This window comes from Ovis aries, chromosome 20, assembly GCF_016772045.2.
Source record: "Ovis aries strain OAR_USU_Benz2616 breed Rambouillet chromosome 20, ARS-UI_Ramb_v3.0, whole genome shotgun sequence".
NCBI lineage: Eukaryota > Metazoa > Chordata > Mammalia > Artiodactyla > Bovidae > Ovis > Ovis aries.
Genome location: NC_056073.1, coordinates 17,669,233 through 17,690,546, shown reverse-complemented (window position 1 = coordinate 17,690,546; position 21,314 = coordinate 17,669,233). Strand labels below are relative to the sequence as shown.

General features: G+C 52.4%; 1 protein-coding gene and 1 pseudogene across 1 annotated transcript; one reads left to right on the top strand and one right to left on the bottom strand.

Annotated features, from left to right (window-relative positions):
* Positions 1-425: 425 nt before the first annotated feature.
* Positions 426-12,804, bottom strand: CAPN11 (calpain 11). Its single transcript, XM_027959195.3, has 22 exons — positions 12,755-12,804; positions 12,452-12,683; positions 12,019-12,088; positions 10,781-10,899; positions 9,861-9,994; positions 9,503-9,671; positions 6,964-7,047; positions 6,785-6,870; positions 6,531-6,605; positions 6,243-6,403; positions 5,874-6,043; positions 4,109-4,120; positions 3,612-3,823; positions 3,263-3,302; positions 3,092-3,160; positions 2,948-3,005; positions 2,769-2,833; positions 2,411-2,479; positions 1,783-1,861; positions 1,469-1,585; positions 969-1,027; positions 426-857 (listed from the first exon to the last, which is right to left on the bottom strand). The coding sequence occupies exons 1-22, from the start codon at positions 12,802-12,804 to the stop codon at positions 831-833; spliced, it is 2,157 nt and encodes a 718-aa protein (XP_027814996.1). The 3' UTR covers positions 426-830.
* A 4-nt stretch (positions 12,805-12,808) lies between these two features.
* LOC114109732 (cysteine-rich protein 1-like) lies at positions 12,809-13,025 on the top strand (annotated as a pseudogene).
* The last annotated feature ends 8,289 nt before the right edge of the window (positions 13,026-21,314 follow it).

Sequence of the window (21,314 nt, the reverse complement as noted above, 5' to 3'; positions counted from 1 at the left end):
CCCCCACTCCTCCCCAGCCACATGTCCTAGAGGCTCAGTGCATTTCTATCACTGGCTGACTCCTATAGGATTTTTGAACTCTGGTGAGACAGCAGCAGTGCCACCTTTGGAGATTCCAGTCTGAGGGAGGAGATGGGAGGGGAGGCTCAGTGTCCGGCTGCTCAGCTCTCCCCTAGGATGTTGCTCCAGGTACCACGCTGTGATGGGGCACTCCTTGCCTTTAGCTTCCCCAGCACTGTCCATAAATGCCAACAGCGCCCTCTAGCTCTGTGACAATATTTGCATTTCCAAATGCTCCCTGGACAGGGGTGTGGTACCACCCCAACGGAGAACTACTGGGTTCCCCCTTTTTGGTGCTGAGGAAACGACTTACACCCCTGTCAGCCTCTTCCTGACGTAGAAACACAGAGACACAGAAGCCAGTGGCACGTGTTGTTCATTGTATTAATGCCCCCCACACCCAGTGAGAGGGAGAAGGGAGGGGCCGTGAAACAGGGGAGACTGAGCAGGGTGGAAAGCGTGGACCACCTCCCCAGCTGGGGACCCTGGGGAAAGTGTCACTTAACCTGTAGTGAAATATACTTGGAGAGGGAGGAAACTGGAGTAAATCCAGCCACCGAAGTCTGGTTGGGGTAAAAGAAAAACTCTTTGAGTGGGGAGGGTGGGCCCGGGAGGGTGGGCCCGGAGGCCTGCTGATGGAGTGAGCCTGGCATCCAGGGTCCATTCCATCAGCAGAGGCGCAGAGCTGAGTGCAACGGGGTGTACACCGACCCCAGGCCAGAAGCCCTGGGGGGCTGGTGGTGGAAGGAAGTAGGGTTCCTGCAGTGACTCTAACCCCACATAGTTATCTGCAGCCACTGTGGGGTGAGAAGAACGTCAGAAGATGGGAGAGGTGGGGCACGATGTCTGTGGAGAGGGAAGGGTCAGCGGAGCCACGGGTGGGGGTGCCTGAGATCCCTTCCGTGTACCTGGTTCAGGTCCAGGGAAATCTGGCCAGTGTTCTTAGGGTCCATGGTTAGAAAGTACGCTGTTTCGGGGAGGAGGCAAAGGGAGGAGAGTTGGGAGGTGAGTCAGTGGTCACCCATTCTCAACTAGGGCAGAGGTCAGAAAGGGTATCCCTCTCTCCAGCTACATCCCCAGTCCCATAGGGAGTTAATGATAAGGACTCCTTCCTAAAGCCTTGCTCTGAACGACGGCCACTTCTGAGTGCTCTCCAAATACTATCTCATTTAACCTCTACCGTGGTCCTATGTGGGCAGCACTACTATCTACACTTACAGGCACAGAGAGATACAGTGACTTGGTCAAGGCAACAGAGCCCGCAAGTGGCGGGCTGGGATTTGAACCCAGACTGCCTGCCCTGTGGAGGGGAGTGTTCTGGAGCAGGGCTTCTCATGCAGGTATGTGGGAGAAGGCTGGTGGGCCAATGGCCCGGGGTGGGGCGTGGGCAGGTGCCCGCCTGACTCACTGAACATGGCCTTCAGCCTCAGGAAACAGCTGATGAAGCTGTCAAACTCCATGATCAAGCTGTCATTCGCGTACCTGGCCACCAGCACCTGAGTCACCTTGTTGTTCAGTCTGATGCCTGGGAGAGAGAGGGGTGCGGAAGGAGAGAGTCCAGCCCTTTGGCCGCTGCCTCCCCTATGTTATGTGTTAGTCGCTCAGTCGTGCCCGACTCTTTGCGACCCCATGGACTGCAATCCACCAGGTTCCTCTGTCCATGAGATTTTCCAGGCAAGGATATTGGCCCAGCCCCCAAACCCTGTCCTGCCCCTAGCCCACCTGCTTTCTCAATTGCCAAGCGCATCTCATAAGAGTTCAAGGTGCCTGACTGGTCCTGGTCACACTCTCGGAAGATGTCCTGAAGGGACAGGCAGTTGTGGTAGGGCCGTGTGCAGGGCACAGTGCTTCACAAGGGGTAAAATGCTTCACAACCAGGACCCCCCGTGCCCCGTCCCCCTCTGGCCTACACCTGAGCTCCCATATTCCTATCGCCTGGTGACCGCAGAGCTGGCTCCTGGCACCTTGCTCAGGGCTCTCTGCCTGTATTCTTTATGTTAGTTGCTACCTAGACTCTGCTGGTTATTGAATTTTTTCTTTTTTTAGCCACATTGCAAGGCAGGGACCTTAGTTTCCTGACCAAGGATCCAATCCACAGCCCCCCCACATTGGAAAATGTCCCAACCACTGAGACTGTCAGGAAAGTCCCGGGAACATTTTGACTATTTCATATGGCAGCATGTCAACAACTCCATCCCGGGATATCTGTGTGTGCGTGTGTGTATTTGTGTACACGCACATGTCTAGTCAGGGGCTCCTGTTACAGGTTCATCTTTGTTAGACCTCCTAGTCCTCATTCCTCACAAGGACCTCTCTCACCCCCATGAACTGCCCCCTCAATGCCCTTTACCGTCCATTTCTTGATTTTTCTCCACAGGACCTGAAACTCCTGAAGCCCCAGTTTGCCAGAGCCATCTTTCTGAGAGGAGAGGCAGTCAAGGATATCAGAGGAGGGGGTGGGAAGGACATCCCGGGGGCTGGGAAGCAGAGCAGCTCACTGAGGTGCTCACTACCCCAAGACTGAAGGGCCCTGTAGGTAACTGGGGTGACGGCCAGGAGAACTGGCATCTTTTGTCACCCCAGAGCCTAATCCCCATCCAGAAGGAGGGGATGGCTGGCCAGAGAGGGGGCCACCTGGGGGCAGGCTCAAGGGTAGGGGCTGGGGCAGGATAACCCTGGGCAGGAAGGCCCACTGGACGGGAAGATACATCCAAGAGGTTGATCATGCGGCGGCAGACGTCCAGGCTGAAGCCCTCAGTTTTGAAGGTTTTGACTGGGAGGGAGGGGGCAGAAAGAAGGGGAGGGGTGAGCTGAGTGTTGCTGGGGGGGGGAGGGGCAAGTGATTAAGGGTGATTAAGGGAAGGCTTGCAGCGGGTGGAAGACTCACATCTGGAGACCACCTTGTTGAGCAGCTTCTGTAGCTCATACATGCCTATCTCCTTGCCCTAGGAAAGGGGACTGTAAGCTCTCGCTCTGGCCCCTTCAGCCCCCAGGTACCTCCTTTCAGCACCCCCAGACCTCTGCCTCTCACCTCTCCACCTGCCACTATGTGAAACAAGCGTACGAAGTCCTGGTCTATGTCACTCTCAGAGGTGCTCTCCTGGAGGGAGAGGGGTGGGAGAGGGACACGGTCCAGAGTGCTCCTTCACACTCCAACCCACACATACTGCCCCGAACCCCCAACCCCATAGCCTCCCCTCACCTCTTGGAGAAGCTCAGCGTAGTTGGCTTCATCCAGTTCCCTGGGCAGAAGTGGATGAAGGTGTGGAGTTAGCAGGGGTTCAGGGAGACAGGGACTCCAGTGGGAAGGGTGGAGAGGTCATGTGTATCTGAAGCAATAGGGAATGGGTGCCATGGGATTGGGGTTCCAATCCTGACTCTGCTACTACTTTGGACTTCCCTGCCTCGTGCCTCAGTTTCCTTGACTGTAAAATTAGGGACAGAGTGTTGGTGTCGGTGGGGGCTACTGGATGACTGATCCCTGAGCATGACATCCTACAGCTCAGGGTGGGGGGCAGGTAGCCTTGGAGCAGTGAGGTGGGGCCCCTCACCAGGACTCGCTGTGCTTCTCGGTGAAGACCCGCAGCAGGAAGTCGGCGTCCTTGTGTGGCTCGAAGGTGGAGGGGATGATGATGTATTCCCCCGGGGGCAGCTGGAACTGGCTGCTCACCTCCCGTGAATTGGTGAAGATCTCTGAGAAACCCAGGTCCTGGTACTTGACGAAGAAGTCCTTTTTCAAGTGGACATCCTGGAGGTTCTGAAACTGTACGTGCCCTGCAAGTGGGTCCAGGGTCCTCCGGGGGAGGGCAAGGAGAGAGGGACCCCCACAGTGAGGCCCAGCTGGGCAAGGTTAGGGGGACACTGTCCGGCTGGCAGGTAACTCCAGTGTGGTCGTTTCCTTCCCTGACTCCCACCCAGGGCCCAAGGGGGCTGGAACCCTGACCCAGTGGCCCCCAGACCCTTCACCGAATTCCACCCCTGGCCCATCTACACGAAGCCAGGGATGGGGTGGGTGTCTGCCAGGCGTCAAGCCCCTCGTCTTCGGTACCTCCTTTGGGATCTGGGAAGGGAAGAAAGAGGAAGGTCAGATCCCCAGGATGGCTAAGGGGCTCAGGTCCATGGAAGTCAGGCTGTGTGTGTGTTGGTGTTGGGGGGGCGGGGTACTGCTAATAAGGGCCCTGGGACACCAGTGTGGGGAGGCGCGTGGGATCTAAGAGCTGTTAAGTCCCGGCTTTAATAACCTTTCCTTTTGCTTTGGACAGCAAAGTATGGTTTACATCAAGTTTTGCGAAGAGGATATTTTATCACTTCGGGTTAAGGATGGAAAGGAAATCCCCCAGAGGTGGTGAACTAACTCACCCAGTCTCACGCTGCTGAGCAGTTGGAGAACTGGGAAAAAACATGGGGAGAGCATTTTCCATGGAGTGCTAATTTTTCCCAGGAAATTCATAGAAACCCAGGAATGAGCGCAAAGGTGCTCATTAAAAAGGTGCTCTATAAAAAGGTGACTTAAACCAAGATAAATACATTGCTCTCCTGCAGAAATATAGGTTCCTGCAGAACCTTTAATATACTAATGGCCCAGGGGAGCTCTGGGTGGGTGTAGAAAAGGCAGCCTTTCCGGGAGGGGTCGCATCTAACCTTAGAAATGGTTTTGGGTGTGTCTGTTAACCTGAGGGACACACAGCCTAGGAGGAGGGCAGGGCTCAAGTCTGCTTTTGTTCATGATTGAGCATATAGAAGGTGCTCCATGGATACTGTTGACTATGTAAGTGAAAGGACAAATGGGCGTTTCTAGGATTTTGCAAGGCACAGTTTGGGAAACACTTGTCAAGGGTTTTTCCTGGCCAGACTCCATGCCCTTGGTGGGGTGGCTCTGCGGAGGTTTGGGGGCTCTGGGGAAATCTCTGAGCGTGTTGAAACCGGGATGAGTTTGGACATGACCTTGCCTCTGGCTCCCAGTCTCCTTCCTTTTTATTAAAGGCGTTACTATTTGAAAGGCCCTTTGAACAATGCCTGGCACAGAGGAAGTGCTCCTTAAGTGTTTTTTTTTTTTTTCCTTTTTGTTTACACCTTGAGGCATGTGGGATCTTTGTTCCCAACCGGGAATAGAACCGGTGCCCCCTGCGCTGGACCACTAGGGAAGTTCCTCCTTAAGAGTTTTCTATTTAAAAAATGTGGAAAGAAAACTGTCAGCCCTGCCTTAAAAGCTCAACACACCACTCAAGAAAAAGCCAGGGCAGGGGGTTGAGGGGGGAGGGATAAACTGGGAGATTGGGATTGATATACACACACTACTGTAAATACAATAGGTAACTAATAAGGACCTGGCTTCCCCAGCGCCTCAGCTGTAAAGAACCTGCCAGTAATGCAGGAGAGAAGGCAGGAGTAACGGGTTGGATTCCTGGTTCAGGGAAGATTCCCTGGAGAAGGAAATGGCAACCCACGCCAGTACTCTTGCCTGGGAAATCCCATGGACTGTCCACAGGGTCGCAGAAGAGTCAGACAGGACGTAGCAACTAAACACCACCACCAATAAGGATCTCCTGCTCAGCACAGGGAACTCTACTCAATACTATGTAACGACCTATGTGGGAAAAGAGTGGGTGTGTGTCTATATACCACTGATCCACTTTTTTGTATACCTGAAACTAACACAACCTTGTGGGGAGCAAAGAAGGAAGAGCGAGCTAGGGGTGTGGGGGTGGTTGAAGGGAGGGTGTCCTAGTCCTGGGGCTGTGGGGTGGGCAGTGGTCCGGGGGGTGAGGCCACTGCAGGAGCAAGAGTGGCCAGGGCAGCAGCTGGGCGCCCACCGAGTAGATGACGAAGCCGATGGTCTCCAGCTGGGCTCCGTGGGGCCTTGTCCGCCTCCAGTTCTTCTGCATCAGGGCCACCAGGCAGGTGCAGACGGCTTCATCGTCCTCTATGTCGTCATCCTCCTCGGGGAGACAGATCTTAAACTGGGGGTTGGTCCAGAATGTGTCTGTGGAGGAAGCAGGTCAGGATGGCCCTGCCCTTCCAGGGGTGGATGGGCTTCCAGGCCACGTGCCCGCCTCCTCAGCAGGGCCCAGTGGCATCTGATGGACCTTGCCCCTGGGCCCCTGGGCCCGGTTGTGCAGTGGGTCAGTGGCCCATCACCCATTCCCTGCCCCGAGTTCCACCCTCACCCTCGCACAGCCCACCCAGGTAGCTCCGGCAGCCCCCTGCAGTGCTGCCCCTCCGCCAGCTGCCCTCGTAGAAGGTGGTGTGCCAACAGCTCTTGGAGTCCCCAGAGACCGTGTCGGGTATCACGTTGCAGATTTCCAGGAGGGTGAAGTTGCCAAGGAAATCTTGGTAGGACATCCTGTGGTGGGGGGTGCGCAGAGCCATCAGTGGCACACCCACACACACAGACCCCCCCAGAACCTCCCCGTCCAAGGCTCGGGTGCGATGGGCGGCAGGAGGATGACGGGGGCGGGCATGGGACTGACCAGAACTCCCCGTCCTCCTTCCTGTGCAGCAGCTGCCTCTGGACGTCTGGGGCCACCTCCTCCCACTCCTTGGCGCTGGAGCAGAGACAGGTGGGGGAGCAGAGCTCGTTCCTCCCCCAGGGCTCCCCTCACCCCTGAGCTACTTGAGAGTCCTGGTTAGATGGAGAATCTCTCGGTGGCATGGCCTTGCTCCGTGGGGGTGGGGCCTGCGGTGTGCTCTGCCCCTCCCCCCAGAGTGCTGGCGGGCCACCTACTTGTCACTCCAGGCTCCATTCCACTCAATCCGGCCCCAGGGATTCCGGACTCGGATCAGCGTTTCTGTCCTGCCTTGGTAGGAGACCTGGGTGGGTTGTGGGCAGAGGTCAGGGGCATAGGGTCAGAGAAGCTCGCCTTCTCGAGCCTCTCTGGGTGGGGTTACAGGGATCAGACTCACATCCTGGAGGCCGGTCACTGAGTAAGCATGTCCTTTCACCAGCATACCCTGGGTCAAGGACTCCAGTTCATGTTCATTGGTGACCTGCAGAACACAGAGGGCTCGAGAGGAACTCAGGAGCTGGTCAGGGGGACGGGGGGCACCTGAAGACAGGTGACAACTCTCTGAACTCCCTGTTTTAAAACTTATTTTTATTGGAGAAGAGTTGCTTTACAATAAATGTCATGTTCGTTTCAGAGGTACGGCAAAGTGAATTGGCTAGACGTGTACACATTATCCCCCCTTTTTAGGACTTTGTTCTTATTTAGATCTGGGTTCACTTTTCTTTTTTTTTTTTTTTTCACTTTTCTTTTTTTAATTAAACTTTGCCTTTTCAGGTGCTTGCAGACTCACAAGCAATTTTAAGAAATGATACAGAGAGATCCTGTGTGCCCCACGTCCAACACCCTACAGCGGTGACATCTTCCAAAACTATAGCGCAGGGACATCCCTGGTGGTCAAGTGGTTAAAAACGCGCCTTCCACAGCCCGGGACCAAGGTTCAAACCCTGGTTGTGGAACTGAGACCCCACATACTGTGGGTCAACTAAGCCCACACACCGCAATGAAGACCCAGTGCTGTCCAGATAAAAATAAGTAATTAGTTTTTAAAAACTGCTAAAAAAAAAAAAAAAGCTATACCATGATATCAAGGTTTTTTGTTCTGTTTTATTTTTTTAGCTATGCCATACAGCATACAGGATCTTAGTTCCCCAGCAGGGATTGAACCTGTGTCCCCTGCAGCGGAAGCGTGGAAGTCCCTATAGCACAATATAAAAACCAGAATGAATATGTTGACACAATCTGTTGATCTAACACAGACGCCTCCACTTTTACTAGTATTCATTTGTGTATGTTTTATGTATTGTTATCATATGTATAGTGTTCTGTATCTACCACCATCGTCGCAATACAGAATATTTCCATCACCGCTAACATCCCACATGCTGCCCTATTACAGCCAACAATCACCTCTTATGACCGTCTTGTCTTGCCTAAACTCTGACAACTCCTAATCTGTTCCCCATTTTTCAAGAATTTTGTCATTTCAAGGCCTTCCCTAGGTGGCTCAGTGGTAAAGAATCCATCTGCCAAAGCAGGGGACACGGTTCCATCCCTGATCTGGGAAGATCCCAAACGCCTTGGGGCAACTAAGCCCGCAGCCACAACTATGAAGCCTGTGCTCTAGCGCTGCAGCTACTGAAGCCTGGGAACCCTGAGCTCATGCTCTGCAACAAAGAGAAGCCTCAGTGAGGACTAGAGTGTAGCCCCTGCTTGCTGCAACCAGAGAGTAACTTGCACAGCAATGGAGACCCAGCGCAGCCAAAAATAAATAGATTAAAAAAATTTTTTTTGTCATTTTAACACTGTCATATAAGCAATCATACAGTATGGAACCTTTGGGGATTGGCTTTTTTCATTCAGCAGAATTTCCTTGAGACTCATCCAAGCTGTTGTGTGTGTCAATAGTTCACGTCTTTCTATTGCTGAGTAGCATCCCCTGAAATGAGTTCACTGCAGTCTGTTCAACTGTTCACCCGTTGAAAGACATCTAAGTCATTTCCAGGTTCTGGTTATTACAAATAGACCTGCTTTGAACATTTAGGCACAGACTTTTGTGTGGACCTAAGTTTTCATTTCTCTGGGATAAATGCCCAAGAATGCCACTGCTGGGTCTCACAGTGACCCTCTTGTGTTCAGTCACTCAGTCATGTCTGACTTTTTGTGACACTTTGGACTGTAGCCTGCCAGGCTCCTCTGTCCGTGGGGTTTTCCAGGCAAGGATACTGGAATGGCTTGTCATTTCCTCTTCCAGGGGATCTTCCCCACCCAGGGATTGAACCGAGTCTTTTGCGTCTCCTGCCTTGCAGGCAGATTCTTTACCACTGAGCCATGGGGAACCCTCACAGTGGCACTCTGGGTTTATTTGTTTATTTGAACAAATAGGTGTTGGGAATCTATTGTATGCCAAGTATCACCTGGGACAGCTGTCCCAGGAACAGCTGTCAAAGAGACAAATGAGGTCGCTGCCTTCATGGAAGGGATTCCCTAGCGGCTCAGATGGGAAAGAATCTCCCTGCAGGGCAGAAGACCTGGGTTTGATCCCCCACTCCAGTATCCACTCCAGTGTTCGTGCCTGGGAAATCCCATGGACAGAGGAGCCTGGCGGGTTACAGTACATGGGGTTGCAAAGAGTTGGACACGCCTTCACGGAATATGGAAACTGGAGAAGTTTGGTTATGAATATACACATTAACAAGTATGACAGTTTGTGACTGTGATAAACGTTGGGGGGAAAAAATCAAAACAAAGTAGAGAGGAAATCAGGGGTAGGAACAGCTAACAGATTGAGAGGCAGGGAAGACTAGCCTGAGGGAGGAGCACTGAAGTGGAAATGTGAATGAGAAGGGGCTACTTATGCAGGTATCTGGAGAAAGAACTTTCTAGGTGAAAGCAACAACAGACGCAAATGCCCTGAAGCGAAACCCAGCATGGTTTACCTCGATGGAGCAGCCCATGAGGGAAGACCGCTCTACGGCCTTCCTGAGCATCCTCTGCAGGTTCCTAGGGGGATTCTGGAGTTGGAAGCTCTGTGTCACGCCCCCCGTGAAGTCCTCAAAGCCCTCCACCGTGTTGCCCCCCGACAGAGCTTCATACGATCCGTTCAGCCTGCAGGCACAGAGAAGGCACTGTCTGGGCTCTGTCTGGTTGTAAGCTTCGACCTCAGAGGGGGCAGGGAGGGAAGTGAGGGATGCCCCGCGGTCCCCCTGCCTCTTCCCCTGGTTCCAGGTGCTTCCATCTCTGCCAACGGTCAGGGCAGGCTTGGAGGCCAGGCCAGTCACTTGGCTAGGCACTCACTTGGCGTATGCCTTCTCCAGCAGGGCACTCCAGAACTCAGTGCGCTCCGCTGAGTGCACAAATACCAGCTTGCCATTCTTTGTGGGCAGCCGGTCATCCACCACTACGTCCATCCACTCCCCAAACTGCCAGATCTGGGGGTAGCAAGGTGGGTGTCAGTGAGGTGTGGGCATCTGTCTGCCCCAGGCCCCTTTCCAAACACACACACACACACACACACACACACACACACACACACACTCCCCTCTCCTTGCAAGAGGACTGTTACACACGTGCCCCCTGGTGGCCAATTCAATGACACACCAGTGACAGAGAGCCCACCCACCTCCAGAAAAGCAATGAAAGATCTGAAAGGCCCTCCAGCCTCTAGTCAGGTTCTGCCATAGCCTCCAGAGGGATCCACCCGCCTTTGGACTTTGGCTGGTCTTTTATATCTGAGGTCTTGTGATTCAGAAAAACTCTTGTGACTTTCAGAAATGTTTTTATGACCTGAGGAATTTGTCCACATGATGCATAAAGAGAAGATTACAAAAATTATGCGAAACTCCCATGTCATAGATGTTGACAGACAAACACACACATATACATGCATATATTGATACATATATGTGTGTTTCTATTAAGAGAAAGAGAGACAGAGACACAGCGAGAAGCAGGAGACAGAGATAAGAGGAGGAGAATCACAAACCATTACAACTATTTTCTTTGGGGCTTTAAAAGCTTAGCTTACACAATTTCTTTAGTGAGAGGATATTTCTCTAATAATTAGGCAAAAATCTACCCTAATAAATATGTTTTTTTTTTCAAAAGTAAAGAGAAAATGTAAGCTTCAAAGCATGTACTAATTTTCACGCAGCCTCCACACACACGTGCACATGCCTCAAACACAAATCAACTCTGGCTTTCAAATCATCCTTCACCTGAAAATGGAAGATGCCAGCGTAGTTCTTCTTGAAGCTCTGCCCCTTGGGCACCACGCGGAATAGCAGTTTGGGGTATGCGGTGAGGGAGCCAATGGCGGCCAGCAGCCAGCAATCTCCTGAAAAGACAGCAGGACTGCCCAGCTGCGCATTTCCATGTGTGTGGCCCCGGAGCCCAAGCTGAGGATGGGAACCGGTGGTGGGAGCCCGCACGAGAGAGGCTCTCCTTCACCTAATACCTTAGACTGAGGAAGTCGGAGCACCTGCAGGGACTTTAAAAAATGTGTCCACCAGTCCTTCTACAGCCCTCCCCCCAAGAGCAGAAGGCTAGCTCCCCTTCCCTTCCATGGGAGTTGGATTGCACGCACGCATGCTTTTTTTTTTTTTTTCTTGGCTGAGTGGCACGTGGGATCTTAGTTTCTGGACCAGGGATTGAACCCATGCCTCTCTGCAGGAGAAGCACAGAGTCTTAACCACTGGACCACCAGGGAAGTCCCTGCAGGTTTGTTTGCTTTTAACAGCAGAACCTGGGGGAGGTCACTGCCTGTTTCTCCTGAGACCAGCTGGGGAAGTCAATCTAGCCTCCCCCTTGTTCTGTCTCAGGCCACTCACTCTGGGGGATGCCAGCTACCATGTGGGGATGCTCGAGTGTCCTACGGAGAAGCTACGTGGCAAGGACCCAAGGCCTCCTGCCCGTGAGCATGCCATCTTGGAAGGGGACTCTCCAGCTCCCGTGAAACCTCATGAGAGACCCTGAGCCAGACCCACCCAGCTCTATTGCTTCCTAATTTCTGCCCCGGAGAAACTGTGAGATGATAGATGTTTGTTGTTGCTTTAAGTCACTGAGTCTTGGAGCAATTAATAACTAATATGTTGCTGTTTAGTCGTTAAATCGTGTTGGACTCTGTGACCCCATGGTCTGTAGCCTACCAGGCTCCTCTGTCCATGGGATTTCCCAGTCAAGAAAACTGGAGTGGGTTGCCATTTCCTTCTCCAGGGGATTTTTCCCAACCTGGGATTGAACTTGTGTCTTCTGCAGGCAGGTTCTTTACTGCTGAACCACCTGGAAACCCCAATAAATAATATAGCACCTTGCTTATTCCCAGACCCAGATGGCAGCAGGTGAGGGTGGAATCTGGCTTAGGGGAGGAGCAGGGAAACAGAAGAGCTGTCTGAGCCTTGGGGTCCCAGTTCCCCAGCCTTAGAAGACACCCCAGGCTTTCCTGCTCTGCACTCACCAAGCACCCCCTGGCAGATGTCAGTTGGGCTGACCCCATTCACGATGAATTGAGGATTGCTTGTGATTTGCTGCAGAGAAGGAAGAAAGGTTTCAGAGAGCCCAAGCCATCCACTCTTAACCTCCGTCCTACCTCCTTGGGGAATGCTGCCTGCTTCTTGGATTCTAGGGGAAACATGGATGGGGGAGATGGGGTGGAGGGGAGAAGCTGGCATAGGTGTAAGCTGTGACAGCAAAAGTCAGTGAGTGACCTTGCCAGGGTCATCTGAGAGATTTTACTTAAGCACTTCCAGAACTGTCCTTAACCCGAATGGAGGTGGAATCCAGGGCAGAGCCAAGAGAGGGCGATGAGGGATTGGAAATTGTGCAAGCAACTGGGGCGTCACTACACGTCCCATCCCCCAGGAGTCCACGCCTCCTCTCCCGGTGCCCACACTGGGCCGTTGCCAGCTGATGTTCTGCACGTGCTTGGAGTTGGGTGCCAGTTCCTTGAAGCCTAGTGAAGTGGGTTCTGCAGGGAAAAAGGGGTCCTCGAACAGCTCTCCCCTCCGTAGGCAGAGTGCTCGCAGTTCCTCAAAGCTCTGGTTGTTGTAGTTCTGGGCGTTGTGGTGCTGGCCTACGCCCTTGGCCTTGAGTCGGTTCTGGCTTATGTGGGCCGCAATCCCTCTGTCAAAAACGGTCTCTGCTTAATAATCAAAGGACAAATAACCCATTAAAAATGGACAAAGGAGTCCAACGCTCCAATCTGCTCCAGCCCAGTTGCCTGTCCCAGATCTGGCGCCACCATACCCAGGTGCCCCGTGTGCAACAAGGAGGTGTACTTTGCTGAACGGGTGACATCCATGGGGAAGGACTGGCATTGGCCTGGCCTGAAGCACGAGAATTGTGGAAAGACGCCTACCTTGGGGCGGGGATCAGGTGGAACATGAAGGCAGGCCCTGCTATGCAGCCATGCTCAGACCCAAAGGTTTTGGGCATGGTGGAGCCGAAAGCCACACGTTCAAGTAAACCCAGGTTTTGGAGACCCCTCTCTCCAGCTGCCTGCCAGGCCGCTGCCCCACAGACTGACAGCAGGCCTTCCCCACAGGTACTGGGCTTCTCTGTTGACCCCCATGCCCTCAATAAACCTGGACCCTTGGGAGAAAAAAAATGGACAAAGGATCTGAATCGGGGTCTCTCTGAAGAAGATACACAAATGACCAATAATCACATGAAAAATGCTCAGTATCACTCGTCACTAGACAAACGCAGGTCAAGGTCAGTTCACACCCACTGAAAGTTAAGTGTTAGTTGCTCAGTCATGTCTGACTCTTTGGAACCCCATGGACTATAACCTGCCAGGCTCCTCTGTCCATGGAATTCTGTAGATAAAAATACTGGAGTGGGTTCCCATTCCTTTCTCCAGGGGATCTCTCCAACCCAGGAATCGAACCTGGGTTTCCCACATTGCAGGCAGATTCTTTACCGTCTCAGCTATCAGGGAAGCCTGCTGCTGCCACTACTGCTGCTAAGTCACTTCAGTCGTGTCCAATTCTGCGCAACCCCATAGATGGCAGCCCACCAGGCTCCCTTGTCCCTGAGATTCTCTAGGCAAGAATACTGGAGTGGGCTGCCATTTCCTTCTCCAGTGCATGAAAGTGAAAAGTGAAAGTGAAGTCGCTCAGTCGTGTCCGACTCTTAGCGACCCCATGGACTGCAGCCCACCAGGCTCCTCCATCCATGGGATTTTCCAGGCAAGAGTACTGGAGTGGGTTGCCATTGCCTTCTCCAGGGAAGCCCTCTAGGACAGCTCTAATCCAAAAGATTGGTAATGAGATGTGTTGGTGAGGATGTGGGGAAGTTGGCGTTCTCAGACACTCCTGGTGGGGATGTGAAAGGGTGCAGCTATTTCAGAAAATAGTCTGGCAGCTCCTCAGTTAAACACAGAATTACCACATGATCCAGAAATTTCACCTCTAGATATATATACCCAAGAGAGATGAAAGTATGTTAATATGTCCAGGACTTCCCTGGTGGTCCAGAGGTTATGAATCACCTACCAACGCAGAGGACATGAGTTCAGTGCCTGGTTCTGGAAGACTCCACGTGAGTCGGAGCAACTAAGACTGTGCGGCACAACTAGCGAGCCCGCGCTCCGCAACAAGAGAATCCACTGCAGTGAGAAGCCTGTGTACTGAAACTAGAGACGTGCCCCACTCATCAAAACCAGGGAAAGCCTGCGTGCAGCAACAAAGACTCAGTGCAGCCAAAAATAAATATGTAAATAAAATAAAAAAAAATCTGTCCATACAAAAACCTGTGCACAAATGTTTATAGCAGCAGAATTAGTCACAATAGTCAAAACGTGGGGGGAAAAACCCAAATGTTCATCAGCTGATGAATGGACAAGCAAAATGAGGAATATATAGACGATGAAAAGAAATGAAGCACTGAGATGAACCTTAAAAACACTTGGCTAAGTGAAGACAGCGGTCACAAAGGACTACATATAATATGATTCCAATTATACAAAGTGCTCCAAATGGGCCAATTCATATAGAGACAGGAAATATAATCATGGTTGCCTAGGGCTTAGGGGGTTGCAGGGTTGGAAATTGATGGCTACAGGGTTGGGGGGGAGAATGAAAAGTTTCTAAAATTGATTGTGGCAATGGTTGCACAACTCTGTGAGTGTACTGAAAGCCATTGACTCCTGCACTTTAAATGGGTGAATTATACGGTGTGTGTGTGAATCACAGTTCAATAGAGCTGCTTTTTTTTTTTTTTTTTAATGATCTCCAGACTGTGCAAACAGACACTGCCTTTTGGGGAGAGGGGAAATAGCGGAGAGTCGAGGGCAGGAGGGCAGAAGGAAAGGAGCATCTCAGGGGAGAGAGCCAGTTAGGGAATGGCCCCACGGCTGAGTCTCTGAGAGGAAAAGTCAGGCCGGCTGACAGACCCTGGGTCAGCAGCAGTGGGGGTACCCAGGATCCGTCCTCCTGCACAGGGACTGCAGGCTCTTACCCGCTTCCTGAGGCTTTCCTAACCGTGGACTGATTGCCCTCTGCCACCATCAGTGAACCCCAGGGCACAGCACGGAGGAGGGGCAAGAGGAACTGAGACCACAGTGCAAGACCCACTCTGAATCTCCAGTCCTACCCCCCGGGCGCCCAGGGATGGTCCTCCCATCTCCCCATATTCTCAGCTGTTTCTGAAATAAGGAAGCACTTAGCGGGAAGGCTGGAAGGATGTGGTCTAAGTTAAACAGAGCCCAGTGGGGCCCGGGGTGAGGGAGGAGCCCAGAGTGAGGAAAAGAAGAGGGCAGCTGCAGAGAGGGGCAGGGGTCCTGGGCTGTCTAGAGGGGAGACCAGATTGGGCCCCCGAAGGGGCACTGCGCTCCTCAGAGGCAGGAGCTGGGGGCTCAGCTGTGCTTCCTCCCTCAAACTGGTCAGGAAGAATTAGAGCAGCTGAGCTGAAAGGCCTGAGCGCCTGCTCTGCCGGGCACACCAGGCCCAAGAGAGGGCTGTGCTTTACCCACAGTTACCAGAACAGGAAGCCGCAGCGCCAAGGTCAGGGGTTGGCCCAAGGTCACAGAGTCAGGGTTGAGGTGGATTCAGTCTGACCGCAGAGCCCAGGCTAGGCTCGTGACCTTCTCGCCACACTGCCCTGGAGGGAGGCCAGGGGACCCAGCACCACCTCCCCTTGCTCGTCAACTAGGGAGGCCACAGGCCATTTGTGGCTGAACTTACCTGATGCCCCCTTACTCTTCCCACCTCCCCAAGCAAGCAAACCCATTCTTCAGTCCCTCATCAGTGTCTCCTGGGACTTCCCCGGGTCCAGGAATGACCCCTGTTCTCTCGACTTATTAGCCTGACAAACCCACCCAGGCTGCCCCTGACCAGCCCAGCACCTCGGAGCACAGGCTGCCTCGGTGCCTCTGCTTGGAATCATTCCTGACCCCATGCTCACATCTATCCACTGGGAAGAGTTCTGGCTCAATGCCACCCGCTTGGTGAGGCCACCCCCAGACAGGCCTGTGCCAAGTTGGGACTGCCCTGGTGTCCGACACCAAGGTTGGGGGGTTTCCGGTTGTGGAAGACCAGAGTTGGGGGCAGGGGAGAGAGTAGGTGGGTGGGAATCTGGGACTTATTCCCTTCACCCCTTTTCCCTCCAGCCCTTTCTCTTCCAACCTAAGCCCTCTGGGCTTCTCTTAGGAATGATCGGGAAGCTCCCTCTCCCTCCCTCAGACTAGGGGAAAGCGAAGAAAGGGGTGTGTGTGGGTGTGCGCGCGCATCTGTGGAGTATTGTGTGTATGTGTGGAGAATGTGTGTTTGTGTTTACGTGGTGTGTCTGTGTAGCGTGTCTGTGTATGTGGAGTATGTGTGTATCTGTGGAGCACATGTGTGTATGTGTGTGTCTGTCTCCATGGAGAACGTATGTGTGTATGTCTGTGTCGAGTGTGTCTGTGTGTCTGTGTAGTGTGTGTGTGTCTCTGTGTGTAAAGAGTTATGAGTGTATCTGTGGAGTATATGTGTGGGAGGAGGATGTGTTTTTTCTTTTGCTCAGAGATGAAGAGGGTCCTGAGAGGAAGGATGAACCCAGAATTCGTGCTCGTTTCACCGCCAGGCTGGTCCTCACCCAGTGTTGCCATCGCTGGCAGGAGCGGCTGTTCCTGACTTGGGTGGAACCCAGGGCCCCCCAAAGAAGGTAAGTCAGCTCTTCTTCCCGGGGGGCACTGTCAGGAGATGCTTTGGCTGCCTTAACTGGGGAGCAGGGCGCAGGGGCTGCTGGCGTCCAGCGGGTAAAGGCCAGGGATACTGCTAAACGTGCTACAGAGCGCAGGACAGGTCTTACGACAAAAGCTATCCTGTCCCCAAACGTCAAGAGGGTGGAGGGTGAGAAACCCGGGTTAAGTGAAAGGCCTAGAGCCCCACATAGTGAGGGAAGCCTCTTTGCCCTTCCTCCAACGGGGCTGCCCCAAGGCCTCTGCCCGGCTGCCCCCAAGAGTGGCTGTGCTGAGCTCTTGGGGTAGGGGAGGGGGTCTGGGAGGACCACAGAAGGTGCTGGTGTCCCAGAAAACTGGAGAACATCAGAGAAGAAACCAAGGTGATAAGTCTCCTTAATCTCCCTGGAGCCTTCCCTCAAGCTCATCACCCAGCTGAGAGGTCATCGCTCACTGTCCTGGTCTGCGCTTCTGACGCAGCAGCTAGGCTTGCAGGGAGGCCTCACACACACACACACACACGCACACGCACACTCCACCACAGTTACCCCCCAAATGTCTCAGGCCCAGGCATGGGCAAGCTCAGACAGACAAGGCTGGCTGGGGGGAGGCGAGGCAGATGGCCAGAGCAATATGTGAAAGCAAGGTGTGAATAGATACGATGATTTTTGTCCCGGGCGCATATCTTGTCTCTCCCATCAGACCGGGGACCTGTAGATTTAGGGGCTAGGTCATGTCCAGGCTCCTCTGACCTCCACTGTCTCCCCAAGTTTGCTCAGATTCATGTCCATTGAGTCAGCGATGCTGTCTAACCATCTTATCCTTTGCCGCCCCCTTCTCCCTTTGCCTTCAGTTTCGGGAAGGGACCCTGATGCTGGCAAAGACTGAAGATTTAGGGACACCACCTTAATTCTCAGAGCAGAGAGTAAATTAAGTAAATGAAGATGTTGTCTAGACTGGGCTTGGGTCTCCCCTTGGCCTACACTTCCCAAGAAGCCTGGAGACCGTTCCCCAGGCAGCTGTGACAGCAGAGTGGCTGGTCCCTCTCCTTTCCCCAACTCAGCGGAGACAAGGAAGTTGTTCTCCTGAGGGTCTGACCATCCATGGCCTGTTCTTTCCCAGACTGGCTGAGGAAGAGGCCCAACTCCTGAGCCTCGGGAGCATCCAGTCTGATGGAGTAGTCACCCCCAAGGACACACAGCCCCTTCCTGGGGTGGGGGAGGTCCTCGTCTGCCAGGTACATGAGTGGGACAAACCCCATCAGCGCCTACCTGGAGAGTACAGCATACTGGTAGCTTGTATGGTGCTTGACAGTTGAAGGTTCTGGGGATGGGGGGTTTGCAGAGGACCCCTCCCCCCCCCAGAACTCTCCCAGAATCCCCTGGGATTCCTAAGTCAGTGGCACGTTTTTAACAGCTGCCTCCTTCCCACTTGTCCCCCACAGGCTGGTGCTGGTACTAATGGCCCCTTTCTATCTGCCTGGTCCCCACCCACCAGTGCAGGGGCCATCTCCCTGTGGGAACAGGAGACCCAGGACTCCCACCCTGGGGGCCACCACCAGGCTGGCTGTCCTCATGCCATCATCTCAGGATAAGTCTGAGTCCCTCCCTCTTTTTCCGTCCAAGACTGACAGGTAGGGGCTGTCCCTGACACCCCAACAGGATCTCTTTTATCTTGAAAGCCTCCTTGATTCCTGAAGCCACTGACGTGGCACTCACCCTGTGCATCTCTGACTTCACATGGTCTTCACTCTGCCTCTCTCTTGTTCTTATAAAGACACCAGTTGTACTGAATTAGGGACCCATCCTTTTCCAGCACGACCCCATCTTATCTAATTGTTTCTGCAATGACCCTATTTCCACATAAAGCCACAGACTGAGGTACTGGGGATTAGGACTTCAATATATCTTTTTGGGGGATGACATTCAATCCATAACATTCTTCTTGGCATGGTTAGGCAACTGGCATGCCTCAGAGCAGGCGAGGGGGTGTTCCTGGCTTAATTCCATGACCCCTGGGGAAAGGGTCTTGTACCACACCAGTCATTTTGGTTTATTTTGGGGTCCTTGACTAATTACTCTCCTTTCCATGTCAGTTTTCTCAGCTGAACTGTAAAAAGTTTGAATGAGGCAAGATATCCTGTCTTTAAGCTCCCATAGCATCCTAAGGTTTTTTTCAATCCTGCCTTAGCTCCACTGTGTCCAGGTTGTGTTAGCTGGGGCAAAGGACATCCTGGCCGTGGGCCTCACACTTTTCATCTATCAATTGGAATAGGGCTCCTCTGAGGACTCCATGACAGGTCGATCTCATTTCACTGAACTTTGAAGATACTGCATTTTTTACAAATTGAAGGTTTGTGGCAACCTTGCTCTGGTCAAGCAAGTCTACTGGGGCCATTTTTCCAACAGCATTTACTCCTTTTGTGACTCTGTCATATTTTGGTATTTCGAACTTTCCACTAGCAAAAACATTACGACTTGTTGAAGGCTCACATGATGCCTAACATTTTTTAGCAAAAAAAGTATTTTAAAATTAAGGTATATAGATTTATTTTTATTTTTTTTAGAAATAGTGCTATTGCACACTCAGTAAACTACAGTGTAAACGTAAGTTTTCTGTGCACTCAGTTCAGTCGCTCAGTCATGGCTGACTCTTTGCGACCCCATGGACTGCAACACAGACCCCATGGACTGCAGCACGCCAGGCTTCCCTGTCCAACATCAACTCCCGTAGCTTACTCAAACTCATGTCCACTGAGTCGGTGATGCCATCCAACCATCTCATCCTCTGTCATCACCTTCTCCTCCTACCTTCAATCTTTCCCAGCATCAGGGTCTTTTCCAATGAGTCAGTTCTTCGCATCAGGTGGCCAAAATATTGGAGTTTCAGCTTCAGCATCAGTCCTTCCAATAAATATTCAAGCCTTATTTCCTTTAGGATTGACTGATCTCCTTGCAGTCCAAGGGACTCTGAAGAGTCTTCTCCAACACCACAGTTCAAAAGCATCAGTTCTTCGGAGCTCAGCTTTCTTTATGGTCCAACTCTCACATCTATACATGATGACTGGAAAAATCATAGCTTTGACTAGATGGACCTTTGTTGGCAAAGTAATGTCTCTGCTTTTTAATATGCTGTCTAGATTGGTCATAGCTTTTCTTCCAAGGAGCAAGTGTCTTTTAATTTCATGGCTGCAGTGATTTTGGAGCCCAAGAAAAGAAAGTCTGTCGCTGTTTCTGTTGTTTCCCCATCTATTTGCCATGAAGTGATGGGACTGGATGCCATGATCTTAGTTTTTTGAATGTTGAGTTTTAAGCCAGCTTTTTCACTCTCCTCTTTCACTTTCATCAAGAGGCTCTTCAGTTCCTCTTCGCTTTCTGGCACAAGGCTGGTGTCATCTGAGTATCTGAGGTTACTGATATTTCTCACAGCAATCTTGATTCCAGCTTGGGCTTCATCCAGCCTGGAATTTCTCATGATGTACTCCGCATAGAAGTTAAATAAGCAGGGTGACAATATACAGCCTGTGTACTGGGAACCCAAATTTGTGACTTGATTTACTGTGATATTTGCTTTGTTGTGGTGGCCTGGCACGGAATTCAGTTATCTCTGAGGTCACTCATAGAAAGTGCTAGAACAGTGCTAGACCTAGTGAGCACTTCCATCTCTATCTGTCTTGTCCTCTGGGTTGTGGATGCCCAGGAGGCAGCCTTGCCCCTCACTGTGTCACTGGTGCATAGTAGGTCCTCAGGATGGTTTGATGGAAGGATCAAGGGTGAGACGCCCTTTGCAGCCTCAGGGGACCACTGGAAACTGCGCCCCTGCTGGAAACTCAGCCAATTTCTGCTCATCCAGCAGCTGACTGGTTGGTTTCCCCAATCCCTTGGCCCAGCAGCAGCTCCAGCCCCTCAGGACTTTGGGTTACCCCTGGGGTACACATTTCCCACATTTGCAGGTCTGACATACAGGACACACAGGCAGTCTTTATCAGGCTTTCCACTGTCTGCTGTCCTCGCTGTTGGCCATTTCTTGGTGACAGTCTGCAGGCCCTTGGGGTACTCATTTCTTCCTCCTTCTCTGCCTCCTCTGAGGTCTCCTCTCCCCTCTGGGAGTTGTTTGACTTGCTTTCTTGCTTTCTGGGTCCTCTTGGTGGGCAGTGGGTGGCAGGTGTGTAGGAGGATGCTTCAGGGCCTTAGGAGTCACCTGGTCATGCTCCCTGAGTTTACTGATGAGGAAACAGATTCAGAGAGGAGAGGCAGGTCCCCTGGGGACACACAGCGAATGAGTGACGGAACCAGGACTGGAGTCCAGGTCCTCTGGCTCTTGTTGTACACACTGTGCCCATTGCGGGCCTCTGGAGGGGATGTGGAGCAGAATGCTCACGGGAAATTTGCTAGAGAAGATGAATTTGAGTTGGATCTTGGAGGATGGATCAGTTTTGAACTGGAGGGTCTGTCTGGGGGCACTACTGGGGAAGGGACAGATGGGCTGGGGGCCAGTTCACTGAGATGCTCAGGAGAACATTTCCAAGATCCCTCCCAGGCTGGTATCCTTGGGCAAACCCCACACCCTCTCTGAGCCTGCATCCTTTCCCATAA

Excerpts from the sequence above, each read along its gene's own strand:
- CAPN11 (XM_027959195.3), bottom strand. The coding sequence starts at position 12,804 with ATGGTGGCGCCAGATCTGGGACAGGCAACTGGGCTGGAGCAGATTGGA. Across the intron at positions 3,006-3,091 it reads ACATAGTGGCAGGTGGAGAG|GGCAAGGAGATAGGCATGTA; the intron begins GTGAGAGGCAGA and ends CCCCTTTCCTAG. Across the intron at positions 1,862-2,410 it reads GAAAAATCAAGAAATGGACG|GACATCTTCCGAGAGTGTGA; the intron begins GTAAAGGGCATT and ends CTGTCCCTTCAG.